The 18359-nt window shown below is 28.2% G+C and overlaps 2 protein-coding genes across 2 annotated transcripts; both read right to left on the reverse strand.

Annotated features, from left to right (window-relative positions):
* Positions 1 to 1907: 1907 nt before the first annotated feature.
* LOC137812202 (sulfite exporter TauE/SafE family protein 3-like) lies at positions 1908 to 6955 on the reverse strand. The gene is made up of 12 exons (XM_068614119.1): positions 6511 to 6955; positions 6088 to 6247; positions 3767 to 3967; positions 3612 to 3676; positions 3482 to 3509; positions 3312 to 3376; positions 3143 to 3229; positions 2986 to 3036; positions 2684 to 2905; positions 2519 to 2612; positions 2250 to 2390; positions 1908 to 2167 (listed from the first exon to the last, which is right to left on the reverse strand). The coding sequence occupies exons 1-12, from the start codon at positions 6781 to 6783 to the stop codon at positions 2076 to 2078; spliced, it is 1479 nt and encodes a 492-aa protein (XP_068470220.1). The 5' UTR covers positions 6784 to 6955; the 3' UTR covers positions 1908 to 2075.
* A 403-nt stretch (positions 6956 to 7358) lies between these two features.
* Positions 7359 to 18093, reverse strand: LOC137812203 (sulfite exporter TauE/SafE family protein 3-like). The gene is made up of 12 exons (XM_068614120.1): positions 17706 to 18093; positions 17226 to 17385; positions 15108 to 15308; positions 14958 to 15022; positions 14681 to 14708; positions 14488 to 14576; positions 14280 to 14366; positions 11236 to 11286; positions 9728 to 9949; positions 9540 to 9633; positions 8074 to 8214; positions 7359 to 7609 (listed from the first exon to the last, which is right to left on the reverse strand). Exons 1-12 carry the CDS (start codon positions 17868 to 17870, stop codon positions 7518 to 7520), a joined length of 1395 nt encoding a protein of 464 aa, XP_068470221.1. The 5' UTR covers positions 17871 to 18093; the 3' UTR covers positions 7359 to 7517.
* Between the last annotated feature and the right edge of the window lie 266 nt (positions 18094 to 18359).

Consider the following 18359-nt stretch of genomic DNA (forward strand, 5'->3'; position numbering starts at 1 on the left):
TAAAAATTAATTTGATGCATAATTTTCTAAGAGTGTAAGTTTTAAGGAACAAAAAATTGGATAATCGTGTATGGATCATGTTTGACGGTAATGTAATACAATAACTTGATTATTTGATTAATTAAAAAATGAAGAAAATTGTTATTGAATTTGGAAATAAATTGATAAATGAAAATTTATTGTATTTGAAAAATAAATAGAGAATTATTGTTTTGAATTTGCAAAATAAATAGCTTGAGAATGAATGATTTTACATAACACATAATGATGAGAAAAGATTAATTAGAACTAAACAAATTAGTAAGATTCATTACAAGATATAAAATAAAAATATAAAGTTGAACTAGAAGTAAATTATTTATGGGAAGACGTGTCACAATGTGGTCTTCGTATTTGTCGTCGAGGTCTTGGTGGAGGGTGATGATCAATATATCAAATTAATTTTTAACATTATATAACTTACTACCCAATATATAAATAATAAAATTTTAAAAAAAAAAATAGAAGTCGTGCCAAGTTGGTACGATTTCAGTTTGATATGGCACAAGTCGTGCCAAGTTGGCACGACTTCAGTATGACATGGCAGAATCGTGTCAAATTAGGACAAGTTATGCATATGAAGTCGTGCCAAATTGACACGACTTGCCCCAAATTTGTAATTTTTTTAAACAGACCCCATTTTGATAAAAAGAAAAAAAATACTCCCATGGTCAAAAACCCCATGAAAAAACTACTACGTTATAACGAAAGGTTCCATACAAAGTATGTTCTCAACTCAATGCAAAGTATATCAAACACACATTGAGTTTTTTATATATAGAACTGACAAGACAGAATAAGAGAAAATCACCAAGACAACAAAACACCAGCGACTTTGATTTCCATTAATGGTGGGAAAAATGCAAATTGCCTATATGGTTGAAGTATTTTAAATTGGTCAACTCATAATAATATTTTTAAATTTTTAAATTTAGAATAACATAACAAATTTTTTAGAATATGTAATCTAAAATATATTTACATAAACATTTTAAATTGTACAATTTAAAAATATATTTAAATTATACAATCTATAAATTTATAATATTATTCTGTATTAAATAATTTTAAAATATTATCGATTAACTAATCTAAAATGTGCTTAATCACACGGACAAATTTAATTTCCCCATCTATTATGAAGGTTCCGGATTAAACTACATGGTGCAGAAAGTAAAAACTTTGTATCACGACAATATAAGGATATGGGCGGAAAGTAAAAAAAATTGTTCAATGATTCACTAAAACGTAATTTATAATAAATTAAAATAACTTATTGAAAATTAAATTTCAAAACTTTACTTAAAATAATTTTTGTACGTTTATTTATATATAAGTTAATTTTAATTTATAAACAAATTTATTTATTTTATTTTTTTCTCTAGAAAAATATTTATAAAGAAGTTTGCTTATATATATATATATATATATATATATATATATTAATATCTTAATTACTAAAATGTTGAGAACTTTCTCATGTGCATTTTTTGAGAGAAAAAGGTATGGAATTAAATATAGCATGTCTCTTATTAAACAGATTGAACCACATTTTATTAAAAAAATTATTATTTTAGTTAAGTCTTACCTTTTAAATATTTACTTTAGTATCGGAATTACTTGGCGAACAAGTTTCTTTTTTTCTTCATGATAATTATTTAATGATGTTATTCATTTTCCACCCACCAAGTTCTTAAACTTTTTAACTTAAGAAGTGGTAATTTTGAGTCTCTCATTGCATAATTAAGTTGGAATAGAGAAATCTTTTGCCGAGTTTCATTCTTTTTCCTTTAAACTTCTGCACATGTCGTTTTTATTTTATTTTCCAGTTAAAATAAATATTTTAAAAGTTATTAATAGCTTCAGGATTTTTGTTAACTAAAGATATGTTCTGCAATTAGATACCATCCATCAAGAACTTCAGAACATTGATATATCAACATTTTAGCATTGTAAACATTCATATCACATTCTCAATTTCTCTTTTTTTCACATCAAGCACTTATTACTTTCTTCATTTCTCTTTCTGCTGAACTCTATTTTTTGACCTTGTATGTGCAAAGGTCTCCAAATCCCATGTACTCCTGATGTTCAATCTTTTGAATCATGTGTACAACTCCTACTCCACCTGTGACAAAATAAAAGCATTTTACTTTTGGCTCATAAAACTGCATTAACACACTCTGCAAATGAAACAATCTTACACTTACCTAGTAAAACTGCACTAACACTAAGTGTGAAGGTTAGGATGAAAATGATCACAGATGCTCTTCCTAGTATGGCAATTGCCTTTCTCACTAAATGCTGTCCAACAAGTGCTGCAGCAGTGGCTATACTGACGAAGTAAATTGCTGTAACATGTATCCAAAGTTCAGCATTAAATTTTTCATTGTAACAAGTTAGTGTTTACTTAACTCAAATTATAGAGAAATTGATTAAATTTTTCTAATTATCTTGTAAAAATCTTATGGAAACTTACCATAAGGAACGGGGAAACGTTTGAGAAGGTAATATTCCACCACTGCCATAGATGCAGAAAAAGCCATGACCAGAGTGGATGTAGCACTTGCAACCTTTGTGAAAAAATCCTCAATTAGAGTGAATTCATAGTAAAATCTATGTTTTAAGGCTAGAAAAAGGGTACCTGAGGAGGAATGCCTAGACCAAGGAAAAGGGGTCCCAAGATGAATCCTCCACCAAGGCCTAGCAAACCAGCAATCATGCCAGCAAGTGTTCCACAAGCACAGAATAGAACCAACTGCAGCACACAAAAATGTGTTTGTTGATCTCCCTTGGATGCTATGATTCTCTTCCCTTTGTACAGACGAACAGCCTCATATGAACTCATTCCTACAGCTAAGGGAACCTGAGAGTAAATAAAGAAGTAAAATAGTCAGCAATCACCATGATAATTGGTTTATTCAATTATCCTAGAGTAGTTTATACCTGAAGTAGATTCATTAGCCAATATAACCTCGAGCAAGTTGTTGTGTGTTTCTGTTGATTTCAAAACAGAGCCATGTGTTATCATCATATTATGTTCACCAATGCATAGAAAATGAAAAACTCAAAATTATGAGTAGAACTATTTATGAATACCAACTTTTCCAATCTCTAATCCAAGAATCACGATCCAGCCAGAAAAAAGAAGTCCAAGTTCCTTCCAACGAATGTTCTCAATTATAGAAACCTGCATGACAGTTTTAGATATCATTAGAAAGAATAGATGTTGCATATATATGGAATCAATAACTTTCAGTATTTTGTACTACCTTTTTCATTGGTTCTTTAGTATCATCTTTGGTAGGCTCTTCTGTCTGAATATAATGTGCATCATCTTCAGGAGTTGCAATGTGTGATTAGATTCAAAAATAGCATGACATGTCTGATAAACACTTATATATACAGAAAGGTAGAGTACAAATAATATCAAACCACTTACCATCAATCCGAGAATTCTTCTTAGCTTCCTGGAATCATAACATGGATGCAGGCACAAGCATCAGAATGCAAAACTTGAAAGAAATTTAAAATATAAAAGAGGGTGATGTTTAATGAAGCAATTAATTAACCTTCTTCATAATGGTTTCTTTCTTCCATGTCTCAACACCCTTAAAGAAGGATTTAATTGAAATGCCTGTTTAACATTCAGATCACATCAGAGGGAAGAAATTAATTGAGCAAATCAATAGTGTCTGAATTTTGAAGTTTGATCAGTAATTCTTACCAACAAAAAATATTATTAGCAAAACTGTTAGCATCCACTCAGGAAAAATGACATTGAAAGCAACTCCTATGCTGATTCCAAGCATCAACATTGGTTGGAAGAGAAGTGCTAAGTCATAATCAATCACAGGCAAATCAAGTGTGGGGTGTCTTTGCCTCAAATTGTAGAACACTGTTGCTGTTGCTCCACCAGTAATCATGCCTAATTCATCAAACAAACAGATTCCATATGAGTACTAAATTTTTCTGTTAAAACAGTTAATATGTTGATTAAAAGTTGGTTGACACAGTCTATATTTGTATTAAGAAAATACCAATAAAGCATAATGAACTTTTATCTTTGGCTTTATGTATTGAATGTTTTAAGAAATTACTCACCTAGTGAATCTCTATAACTTTTTTTTTTACTTTAATAAAACTTATCTTAATATATAGTTTATAATTTATTTGTTTAAAAATGTATCTCTTTATTTAATTTGTTTCATTTATATTTTCTGTAAGATTAAATGTTTGTTGATATATTATATCAGAATAATAGTAGATGATTTCTATTATTTTTAGTATAAAGAATTTTATATTTTTTTATAATTTTAAAATATATTTAAGATTAAAATAGGAATATGAGATGTATATATAAAAACAGAGTAATTCTATTATATATTGTTATAAATTATTGATAATTCAATTATTACATTTTGTCTCATGCTTAACTGTTTTCTCTTTCATATTGCCTCACAAATATTCTGGTTAATTAGAGTTAAAAAAAGTTTTCAAATTGTATTCTTTGCCTGATAATATTATATTTATATTAAATTAATTAAGCGTATAATTGATTTCTAAATTGCGGAAAAAAGTTTCCATTAGATACCCATAAAAACTATAAATAAAAAATATTAATACATAAATTATACGAATATATGTGTGTGAGAGAGAAAAAATTAAACTATATTTTAAAAATAAATTTAAGCTATTTCCATATTTTATTTTATTTTAATCAAACAACAATAAAAAAAAATTACTTCTTAGAATCGTAAAACAAAATAAAAAAAGATGGGATTGAATTAGATGAAGAAAAGTAATTCTTATAAAATCATTTGGAAACATATATATCAAGTGATAACTCTTATTACTTGAAAAATAAAATTATGAATTTAAATATTTTTAACGACTAAACCAAACAAATATGACATTTTTAAATATTCCTAGGAAGTTTTCATATATGTATGTTGGATAATACTTATTTATATTTTTTACTTATTACAATAAACAAGAGATTTTACTTTATACATCTTTTGTGTGTCTGTGTATATGATTTAAGAATAAAAAATTGACAAGTGCATATTTTTTTATCATTCGAGAAAATAACGTTACATGTACATATAGAAGAATGTTTTTCATTTTTTTTTTTATCTCTCTAAGATTTTTCCATATATTTACAGTCATATATAAAACTAGTTGCTTTAGGACTGCAAAAGAATAAAGAATCATGACAGATGAAATAAAAACTGGGAAAACTATATTAATTAAAATATATGCATTCATACATCAGAAGATAATAAATAGTGAGGTCTAAAAGCAAAATAAATTATTCATTTATAAAGAACATGTTAATTTCATTAAAATATTGGCACTGAGATTTGGACAATGAAATCAACCTAGTACCACTCCCGCATGCTTGGTAAATGCTATTAATTTTTTTTGTTACAGGTTCATACCTTTATCATTAATTATCCATTTTTAAACAAAAAAAAATGTTCTTTTTATTTATATTTTTTAAAACTTCAAGATAACATAAATTTTTTAATTAGATTATTCATGTAATAAATACGGAAAAAGAAAAAAATAGTTATAATAACAAGAAAAAAAATAATATATATATAATGACATTTAAAAAAATCTTTAACATTTATTATCAAGAAAAATATTATTGATTCTATCAAAAACAAGAAGAAGAAAACAACAGTTGTATCAGATATAGATGATACTGAACAAATCTATTTGAGAACCATAAAACTTGTATATAAATTTGTATATAACTTTTTTTGATGTGATTGATTTAAATATAAATATATAATAAAAAGTAAATTTATAATAAGATAATATAGAAAAATATTAAAATAATAATATTGAGAGTTGTAATGGATTGTATAAAAAAATAAACTTATTAATATATCATTAGTCTTACATTTATATGGCAGAAGAAAGAAAAGAAGGTTCAAAACCTATCACTAACATAAGAGAGAACAACAATAAAATTCCACAAAGATAAAGATAAAATGTTAATTTGTTAGTGAAGAATTAAAAAAGAATGGAAGTTCTTACATTTTGAAATTGCTGTTGCTGACTTTTGATCGAATCCAACAATAAGAGTAAGCATGGGCACAAAGATGCCACCCCCACCAACACCTCCCACAGTCCCAAATGCTGATCCTAGGAATGCAACTAAGCTTCCTACTATTATTCTCCATCCAAATTTCATACTCTGCACACAACACACACAAAAATGAAAACCATTATTCACAAGATTAATCCATCTCATCCAACTTAATACAAAACCAATATCCACATGCATGCATGCATGCACTGAAATTTTTTGGAGTATTCATCTAATAAGATATTCAAAGTTAAAAGGGTTCTCTTAGATCATCTCAAAACATATTTTTATCACTGTTGTGGATATTTGAAATTGACGCAGAAGTTTTGTGATCCAAGTAACTGTGAAAATGAGCATTAATTCTTTCTTACCGGCCAATGGTGCTTGTAAAATGCTTTAGCATGATAATCAACACCTATAGTTCCATTGGATGGTGTTTTGATGTCTGCATTTTGATGAGAAGAAGGAGTAGCTGAGACTGAAACAAGAAGAACAAAAGCAATGAAAGCCTTTGCAGCAACCCATTTCACATCCCACCTTCTTGATGCATGCACAGCCATTACTCTCTCTTCAGACACAGACAAGTTTTCTAAACTGAAAATCTTAGTCCTTTTAGAACTAACTGATATACTTTGCATCAACATGAAACCATGAGGACTATATATATAGAAATTTGAAGAAAGTGCTCACTTCAAATAAAGGAGCTTGTACGGTAATTGTTGATAATGGTTTTTTTGTATTCAATCAAAATTTAGGTACAAGAAAACAACATCTTCGGTCAGAGTTGTACTGATAACAACATGGTCTCTATTCTTTGTGTTCATTGGTTTCTTTCATCTTTCATTTTTTATTTTCTATACAATTACACATACTTTTTTGGCTCTTTGTGGACAGTGTACTCCCACTACTTTGGCCTAATAAACTAATTAGTGCTTCAAATATGCCACATGCACTACGGTTTGTGGAGCTTCCAAAACCAAATGTTCTAATGTTAAATATTTCTCAAATTCAGATCAAAATTTTATATAATTAAACTTTTAAATCAAGAGAAATTAAATATGTATATATATGTAAATGATCAGTGTTCATAGTCTCTTTTTGAATATTCTTCACCACTCCTTTTCATTAATTAATTTCGGAAAACATTTATGACATCTGTGAAAAACGTGTGATTTTATTGAAAAACTCGTACTTCAGAATATAATCGAAAACAAAAGAATTTATTTTGTCTGCGCAAAAAAAGAAACAATTTATTTGTCAATAATGAAAACGTTTTACACAAACACTATCGTATATATAGAATAGATTTAAATGCTTATGCAGCTTTAAACTAAATAGTTGTGTTCTTAATACAGTCCCTAAAAACATAGTTATGTCTTTAACTTCTAACCCTGTAGGAGCAAAGATCTCCAAAACCCATGTTCTCCTTCTGTTCGATCCTTTTAATCAGGTTTGCTATGCCTACTCCTCCTGCAATTTGAAATAAATGAAAAAAAGGTTAAGTCATTTTGTAAATTTGTAATCTATTACTGATTATTGGAAATGTCAAAGCATATGCATGAATAAATTTTCTTTAATTTTTCTAAAGTAAGTATATGAGGTCCCTATAATTTAAAATGCATTGTGTTGATTGTAACAAATAAAAGTGTATGTTTGTGGCAATCGTTGTGATGATGGTGTAAGCACTTTGATCCTATCAGTATATTCCAACTGATTCCAACTATGGAATCAATATATATCAGCAAATCGTTTATTACTCTCTGCAACTTAAAGCACGACAAGTTGTTGAAATAGATGTTAATAAAATAAGATAAGGGTAAACAGCAACCACAAGTTCTTACTGAGATTAGTATAGTGTATATAGTACTGATAGGGTACTAATCATCCTAAAAAGGAAGAAGAATCCAAAGGAATATCGTGCAAAATGCACTTGCCTAGTGATATTCCACTCACAAAAACCGTGAGTGCAAGGATGAAAATTATCAGAGACGTTCTCCCCAATATTGCAATAACCTTTCTCACCAAATGCTGCCCAACCAGTGCAGCAGCAGTGGCTACTGCTACAAAGTAAAGTGCTGCAAAATAATCACACGTTAAGCATTAAAAGCTCCATCTTATGAAGTAACTTTGTACTTTTAGGTACCAAAAGTTTTATCACTAAACATATACTATCATAAAAAAAAACTATTAAAAATTACAAAGTTGTATACATTCCACTTCTTATTTCATATTCATGTAACTTCTTCACTTTTAATAAATTTTGTGTTAAACAGTGATTTCGTTATATATATTTTATATATATTCATGTAACTTCTTCACTCTCAAATACTATTTAACATAACTCTAAACAGTTATATATATATATATATATATATATATATATAAAAATTAGAGTTATGTTAAATAGTATTTGTAGCACTTAACAACCCTTCCTTTTTTGTCAGGATTATGAATTTATCTCTTTTAAAACAAGAAAATAATTAAATATAAAATTTAATTTTATAGACAAAAAGTAGTTAATTATTATATTAAATAAATTAGATATTATTTTAAAGATTAAAAAAATTATTGATATTTTAAGTAATTTATATTATTAATAAAATTTATAGATTAATTTTCAAAATAATATATAATTAATTATCAAGGTTTTAGCTACCAACTTTAAAATATAAAGTAATTGATAACTAAAATATTGATAGTTAATATCAATTTAAAAATTATATTTATTAATTAATTATAGAACTTATTTTAGATATTAATATTTTTTTTAGTTTATAAAATAATATTTTATTTAATTAATAATTACTTTTTTTGTTTTTAAAATTAATTTTTATTTAAGTTCTTATAGTGTGTTTTTTTTTCTGATAAAAAAAATATCAGTTCAATTTACCTCTTTGTAGTTTTTGTCAAGTGATATCTACTATTTGAGACGGTAATTTTAGTTGAATCACATCAGCTATGAAATACTTTTGCCTTTTTCATGGGGGAAATGTATGCCCAATATTGTATAAAGATTTTACATTGATTTAATTTTAAATTAATTTCATAAAATTTGGCAAATCTGTGATTCAACTATATACATATATACTAAACCTACTCACTGCTTATACTATTATTTTTCTTAACCAACTAATCATCTTGATGTGATAAATTTGTTAAATTACACATCCTCTCAAATATTTGTTAGTTCCTTTAGCATGCAGTATTTAAGTATATTATCCGTGGGAAATAACTTTTAGCATGTTGATAAGTTTATATATTATTATTAAAAGTCAATATAAAGTGATAAAAAACTCAATGATTAATTGTAAGAGTGATGTTTACTCTATCAGTGGCCATGATATAATGGTTAGGTTATTGATAAGCCCTTGAATTTGTGGTGGTTCATGTATACACTTACCATAAGGAACAGGGAAACGTTTGAGAAGGTAATATTCCACCACGGACATGGATGCAGAAAACGTCATTGCAAAAGTGGATGTAGCACTTGAGACCTAGCTTGGTGGAAAGTGGTGGTGAATGAGAGTGAATTCCATGTGGAAGAAGATGAGAAGAAGAAGAAGATGATGATGATGATGAAACGTATACCTGAGGAGGAATTCCTAGTCCAATGAAAAGTGGCCCCAAGATGAATCCTCCACCAAGACCCAGCAACCCACCAATTACACCAGCAACCAACCCACACGTACAATAAACCATTAACTTCCCTACATGCAAACCTCTGTATTCATCACCCAGTGATGCTATCACTCTCTTTCCTTTGTACAGAAGCATCGCCTCATAAAAACTTGTTCCCACAGTGATAGGCACCTGATATCATAATAACATAATCACCACTACAATATCTTCCTCTGCTTCATTCATTCATTCTAAGACTAAAATCACGTTTTTTTATGTTAAGACCAAATCAATCATCAAAAAATAATAAATATGAACTACTTTATGGTAGTCCAACCCTTATACATGCCCATAACACAACCCTTCTAAATAATCTAATCCTTACAAATCAACTCAACCAAAGGAAGAAACCTTGTATAAGCTCACTTAATTGAAAACGTACTAAACACATGATCAATGCACCACTCAGAATAAGTAAAGCGAGCAAAAATAGATTTAGATGTATTCACATTCAACACTTCATTTCGTAGGTAAGGTTAGCTTGTATTAAGAATTGAAATTAAGTGTTTTTTTATCGTCAATAAACAATTAAATTAAATCGGTCCACTTAAGGAGTGATCTAACCCTCATACAGAAAATAAAAGATAAAAGTTTATTTCCACCTTTGTATCTAAAATTCACAAATTAATCATCTACTTCATTTCCAACACTAATAACTGAAGAAAAAAAAAAACAACGCATCAGCATTAAATCGAGTATATACATACCAAGGATTCAAGACATCATCCAGAGAATGAGAAACTCACTGATGGTATCTTTGACTGTGTAACTTAACTTTTATAACATTAATTTATAAAGTAAGATTTAATGACTGTGATATCATATTAAGAAATAAACTTTAAACTTAACTTAACTTTATAAAACTGACTTATATGATAATATTAAAAATAAACTTTAAACCTAACACTACAAGAAAATCATTAAATAGAAACAAATTTTAGAGACAAAAAATAATTAGTAGTTATAACGACTAAATTGAATATTATTTTAGAGACTAAAAAAGTTATTGGTTTCTAAATTAGTTTATATTACTGATAAATAATTTTTAAATTAATATCTAATTAACTATCAAGGTTTTTCTACCAAATTTAAAATTTAAATAATTGATAGTTAAAATCTTGATAATTAATTAGATATCAATTTAAAAACTATTTATTAATAATAGAAATTAATTTAAAAATCAATAATTTTTTAGTTTGTAAAATAATATCTAATTTAATTATTAGTAACTAATTATTTTTTGTCTTTAAAATTAATTTTTATTACTTTATTTTCTTGTTGTAGTGTAATTTAACTTTATAAAACCAACTTCTATAATATGTTTTTATCTACATGTTTATAAAATATTAAATCTTCAAAAATCTGAAATGAATAACAAAAACTTCTGTTTCAGACAAATTTCAACTAGCTATTCGTACCTGGAGCAGGTTCAATACCCAATACAGCACTGAACAATTTGTGGTGTAGTTCTGATTCAAAATCGAAGGAATATATATTAGCATACAGCAAAGATGTTGATGAACTAAAAAAACAAATATAAAGAATACAAATTGTACCAAATATGAAAATTTCGTCGAAGCTACACTTAATTTGAAGGTTTGTTATCACAGAACTTTTAGGATATTGTTTAGATAAATATATGCATGTTGACTTGTTATTTAGACTTTGGAAATTATTAGTTTGATTTTAAAATTAAAATGTTAGTATTTGAATTTTGTGTTATTTTACACTTTTTGTTTTATACCGAGTACATGAATAAAATATTCATAAAATTTCTATGCATAATATATTTATTCATTTAAAAATATTTTTCCTTAAGGTACTTCTTTTATTTTTATTTTTTTTAGGGAGAGTTATGATATTTGGCAATAATATATAATGCATTTATGGGATTTAGACCTTTCGGAAGAAGTTAAAATACTCCTATGATGCAAGACAATCCATAATAAGAATACAAAAAGAAAGAAAACTCAAGAAAGCAAAGGGAAAAAAATCTGTTAGTATTTCTCACACCGTTTGCACTTCATCTATTACTCTCAAAATTCTTCACAAATTAATATATTTTTATGCATGGAAAGTCGATAAAAAAAATTCAATCACCTTCAACTCAATATCTTCAATTCTTATAACTCGTAAAACTTGTTAGACATTCGGTGTTAAAAAATAATTAAGAAATTTTAACCGAACATTGGTTTCTTCCTAACATAATTTGACCTGGATTAACTAACTTAACTCAACCTTAGTCTGGATTGACTTAACTCACTAGTAGTCGACTCAACTTGATTTGGACAAGGAAAATTCAAGTCGACTCATCTTAATTGGGTTGGGCTCGATCTAGTCTTAATTAGACTAAAACCAACATGAGTCTAGTCCAACTTGACTGAACGTGAATCAGCCTCAAGACGAATGAAACATAGATATGTCTTGACTCAACTGTTGGTTCCCGACTCAACTCAACTTAGATCCGAGTCTAGACTCAATCTGGACCAAATCGACTCGACTCAATTTAAGTTTGACTTTCTCTTACTCTGACTCGGATTAACTAGGTTTGACCTTAATTGCATGAACCTGATTCAGTGTTATCAGAATGGAGAAGTATATGAGATAATTAAACGAAACCCAAACAAATTGGATGGCGTTTTTAGTAAGTGCTATTAATAGGCATAAAATCTATTATTCTATAATTGTGGAAAAAGAAACTTTATAATTATACATGAAATATATATCACGCTTCGTGTCTCCTTGAAAAAAAAAATATTTTTTTTTTTCACAATTCAAGAATCATGAAATTCAGGGCCAAGTAGTCATATCCTATCAGCAATATCAAATCATCTATCTAAGCCTTCTTTGATTATTTACACTCTTTTACTCTTTATAACTTGAAATGTATGTATAAATATTTGTAATTTGAATTTGAAAAAGTTTAGTTTTTGAAAGTTTTTCTTGTGATTAAATTAGGAAAAAATAAGAATATAAACTTATTATTTAAATTTAGGAAGTTATTATCTTAACTTTAAAATGGAGATGATTTTAGCATTTAAATTTTATGTTATCCTTTTATTCTATGAATAATAAAATATTCATAAGAGCCTTCACATAATACATCTCTTCTCGATGCAAAAATATATTTCTTAAAATAAACAAGACACTACTAGGTTAACAGGATCTGGTAGTGGAACTTAAAGTGGAGAAGGATTTTTTTTTTTTTGGGAGGAGGATCAAGTAAGCCAGCTTCTAGAGATAATTTCTAACAAGAAGCTCGAGGTGGAGTCAGAGGACAGATGGGCTTGGAAGGATAGTGAGACAACAACGTTTTCAGTCAAGTCAGCTTATAGGTCTTTAAGGAGAGACGGAGGAAGGAAGTTTCAAGACTGTACAATTTTTTCTGGAGGATTAAGACGCTTCCTTCGGCCCATGTTACAACTTGGAGGGTGAATGAAAACAAGGTTGCATCCAAGGTAAATCTAGAGAGACACAAGGATAGGGATCGAGAGCAATCTTTGTTGATTTTGCAAGCCGTTAGAGGAGTCAACAAATCATTTATTCTTAGGATGTAGAGTTGCTTGGCAAATTTGGAATCTTTGTTATGACTGGTTAGGAGTGAGTTCGGTTGATCATAACATTCCTAGGTCACATTTTGAACATTTCAAAATCTTAGATGCATCTACTTCAGTTAATCTTGTTATGGGCAATATTTGGATTTGGTTAGTGAAATTGAAGACACAAGAATAATTGCTTATTTAAAGGTGTTTATTTAAAGGTGGTGTGGTTGATCACTCTGAAGTTTTTTCCCTAACACAGCTTAAGGTTTGATCCTGGATTGTTTCAAAGATATCGTCAATGAACTTTTTCGTTCTCTGACTGGTGTCTAGAACCCTTAGTATGTATGTATTTGATTTAATGTTCTTTCTTTAGCTAGTAGTGCAGGGGAAGGCAGTAGGAGAATATTTATTATTTTCAATGTAAAGGTGAAAAGGTATTTTGTTCATTCTTACTCTGTACACTACAAGAAAATCATGAAATAGAAACTAATTTTTAGATACCAAAATAATTAGTTGCAATAGTAACTTAAGTAGAAACCATTTTAGAAACTAAAAACAAAATTGGTTTCTAAATTAGTTTCTATTATTATTAAATAGTTTCTAAATTAGTATTTAATTAGCAACCAAAGTTTTAACTACCAATTATTTAGTTTCTAAATTTGGCCTCTAAAATCTTGGTTGTTAATTAGATATCAATTTAGAAACTATTTAACAATAATATAAACTAATTTAGAAACCAATTCTTTTTGTAGTTTATAGAATGGTCTCTAATTTAGTTACTATTGCAACTAATTATTTTGGTCTCTAAAAATTTATTTCTATTTTATGATTTTCTTGTAGTGATATGAGGGTTGGATCACCCTTAAATGAGCTCATTTATTTTAGTTGTTTTTTCTGATTAAAAAAAAAAAACAACTAACCTTTCCTATCTGCAATGCAAGTATCAAGATCCACACAGATACAAGAATTCCAAGTTCCTTCCAGTAAATATTTTCAATAACAGAAACCTGCACAGAAGTTTTAGATTTATCAGAAAGTACCGAAGTTGGACATGAAAACACCAGCAGCAGCCGATAAAAAAAAAAACAAAAAAAAAACACCAGCAGCAACTGTCTTCATTTTTACTACTTTTTTCCTCGATTGATTGGTATTTATATGACTTTCATTGATCATCTCTTCTGTTTGAGGATGAGCAGCATTACCGGTTCCTCCAGCATCTGATGAAACTCAAAGTTAGCATGACATGTTTGGTAATGTTTTCTCTCCTTCAACTATAGTAACTACAAGAACACAGATCCAAGGATATAGCAGAAACACTTACCATTTGACTGTGCATTCTGCCTGGCTTCCTGGAATTATAACAGGGATATGTAATGAATCAAAACACCAGAAATTGATTCAGTATGCAACTTAGTCCTTGAAAGTGACATTTTGTGTTGCTTTGGTCATGTCTTTAAGGGATGTAATTGTTAGGAAATTTGTCTCTTTTGGTGGCCATGACAAAAGCAACACAAGTTTGTGCTACTTTGGGGACCAAATTGTGTACTGTTTCAAAGAAGTTTAATAGAAAGATGAGGTATATATGTTGAAACAAAAACCTTCTTAAGAATGGTTTCTTTTTTCCATGTTTGGACACCCTTAAAGAATGCATTGACTGAAAGGCCTGTTTCACATTTAGACTACATCAAAAGGAAGCAAAGAAAAATGAAAAAGATCAGAGATTCATTTTTGAAGGAATTGGTACCTACCAATGAAAACTACAATTAACAAAGCTGTTATCATCCAGTCAGGAAAAATGACATTGAAAGCAACTCCAACACTGATTCCAAGCATCAACATTGGTTGAAAAAGAAGTGCTAGGTCATAGTCAACCACAGGCATGTCAAGAGTTGGGTGCCTTTGCTTCAAGTTGTAGAAAACAGTTGCTCCTGCTCCACCTGTAACCATGCCTTCACCAACCAAACAATACAAATTTCACCCATATAATGTTCCAAACATGTACAATGGTACATCAAAATTCATAACATTCTTACCTCATTCCCAAAGCAAATATGTTTTTTAAGTACAAGTTTAGAAAACCTTTTAAAATAGTGTAGTTGTAGATTAGTATTGGTCAATAATTAAGTTTAGAGGAAAATGAGGTCAAGCTGCACAATTTGACAGCACGCATTATGGTTGGGTGCAGATAAATTTGAGTTTAGGGTTTAGGTTTTGATTTTTGTCGTAAGGATTTAATTAGGATTAGTGTCTATGATAATAATCTGTTGTTTTCTGGTTTTATGGTGGACATTAAGACATCTTTGTTAAGTTATCTTATGCTATCTTATTATTGAATGGCTTAGTTGAAAAAATCTAAAGTTTAGCAGAAAAAAATGTATTTGGTAAAGTAGTTACAAATCTTAAAATGTTGCATTTTATTTATTTAATTCGTTAAAAAAGGTATTTGTCAATAATTAATACTATTTTATAAAAAATTAAGGATATAATTATTATTATTTTGTAGTATATTACCGATATTTGAATGGAATTATGATAAAATTAGTTATAGATCGAATCAATAATTAGTTTACTGAAAGATTTTTTTCATACATTGATTATAAATTTGTTTTTTTTATCAAACAATCTTTTACACTCACGACAATATTTTTAGAAAGTGACTAGAAAACTTATCTTTTTTTAAAAATTAAAGTTTTATTGTGAGAAATTTAAATGTTAAGCTGGATAAAAATAAATAAAATAAACAATTAATATAAAAAAAGTTATTTATAAACAAAATGTTTTAAGAATTTGTGTTGAAAATATGCATTATATTATTTTACATTGCTAATGAGTTAGACCAACTGTTTTTTTTTTTCCAAATAGTATTTAGTATCCATTGTTTAATATGTTTATTTCATTAAGACTACTTAATACGCTTAAGATTATGAAGTGTCTGAATTTTACCTGTACATTAACCACTTTCTTAATATTTAAAATATTTATAATTTTTACATTATAAGTTGGAGATATTAAATTTTTGCGCTTGTGACGTTTATGCAGATAAATTTTCCTTTTAAATTTTCAATTTCACTTATTTATGTATTACATTTTTATAACTTTATGCTAGATTTTCGTAATCAGAGTTTGGTACATTTGTATAGTATTCAACTTTATTGATTTAAGTCGAACCAATCTGTTAGATTGGTTTAATTCAAATTACGTAAAAAAACTGATGAGTTAATCCAAATTAATAAAATTAATTAGATTTAGTTTTTAAAGTCCGTCAAAACAAACCAGGACAGAAAAACTAACAGTGAAAATTTCTAAAAACCTTCACAGCCAACTTAGATAAGAAGTTCAACCTTTGAGTTTAAGATAAGCTACATAGTTCTATAAAAGTCTCAGATCTGAGTATGTGAGACATTTTTTTATTAAGGGAGATTTAATTATTATATTTGATAGAATTATTAACATAGTAGTCACATTTTGAAAAAATAATAATAAATAATGTTCCAAAAATTTTATGCATTCATACTTGGGATAAAAAAACATATGTAAGGGTCTTTTTGAAGGTTTTAATTTCATGTTTTATATGAAGAAAAAAAATATTACTTAAAATAATTTCAATTTCGATGTAAATCATAAACCTGTATTTAATTTATCTTGTGATGAAACATTTAAAAAAATTAGTTCAAAAATAAATAAATAAATATTTTGTCCCAGATTGTTATCATACATAGTACTTGCACATCAAAACATGAAAATAATTGAATCTCTAGTTAAAAATTTGGCATTGAATATGGAGTAAGGAAGCAACCCATATATGCCATGAATCTCATAACCCGTTGAGCATGCATTAGAGGATTTAAAATAGTACTAATTCTTACATTTTGATATTGCTGTTGCTGATTTTGCATCAAATCCAACAATTAGGGTAAGCATTGGTACAAAGATGCCACCCCCACCAACACCTCCCACAGTCCCAAATGCTGATCCTAGGAATCCAATTATGCTTCCCACTATTATTTTCCACCCAAATTTCATCCTCTACAACCAAAAACAAAACCATCACAAAGGTAATCACAGTGCAATGTCTTTTTTTTTATCAACAATAAGAATTGAATAAGAAGAATCAGGTTCAACCCTTATACATACCTAAAAAAAAATATGAGACAAATTCACTGGTCTCCCAAACCAATGTCCTTAATATGCAAACACTAAGTTTTTACAGTTTCTATCTTGTGAAAATATGAAAGCTTTTATGATAGAAAAACTCTAAAAAGCATATACAAAAAGATTCTACTACATCCACCTATTTGGTCTAGAAAATGTTATTGTATATAAATTTCTAAGGAGAGTACTCTTACCGGCCAAGTGTGCTTGTAGAAAACTTTAGCATCATGATCATTAGTCTCAACCCTTTTCGTGATATTGAATTCTGATGAGTTCTGATCTGTGTTTTGATGAGAAGATGTAACATAAAGGGAAACAAGAAGAAGAAAAACTATGAGAACCCTATTCATAGCCTTCATTGTACAGCTCTATAGATAAAGAGCAGTTTTCAAAATCCCTTTAGTACTATGACTTTATGTTGCTTCAAGATGAGACCAAGACAACCATAGAAATGTTCAAATTCCTCACTGCAGAGAAACTCGCCAATTGTTGATGCTGCTATGAGCTTAACCCAAATTTTGGAGCAAGAAAAAGAAATCTACAGTTAGGGCTAGCATGAATGTGTTCTTCTGTTCATTCATCATATATCATGGAACCCTATAGCACTAATTATTGGGGAAAAAAAAAGAAGCTTCTTCAGCACACTTTTATCATTATTGTTATTATTATAAAGTGATTTGACGTTTTACAGAAAAAAAAAACTATGAAACAAAAACTACTCTTTCTCATTATATTAAATACCTTTTTAATTTATCACATTTTATTGTTATATTGTGACTCACATCTTGAATTAATTAAAAAGGGATGAGATTTAAAATAAGCGTGAGAGATGATAAAACAATAACTAG

Source organism: Phaseolus vulgaris, chromosome 2 (genome assembly GCF_000499845.2).
Source record: "Phaseolus vulgaris cultivar G19833 chromosome 2, P. vulgaris v2.0, whole genome shotgun sequence".
NCBI lineage: Eukaryota > Viridiplantae > Streptophyta > Magnoliopsida > Fabales > Fabaceae > Phaseolus > Phaseolus vulgaris.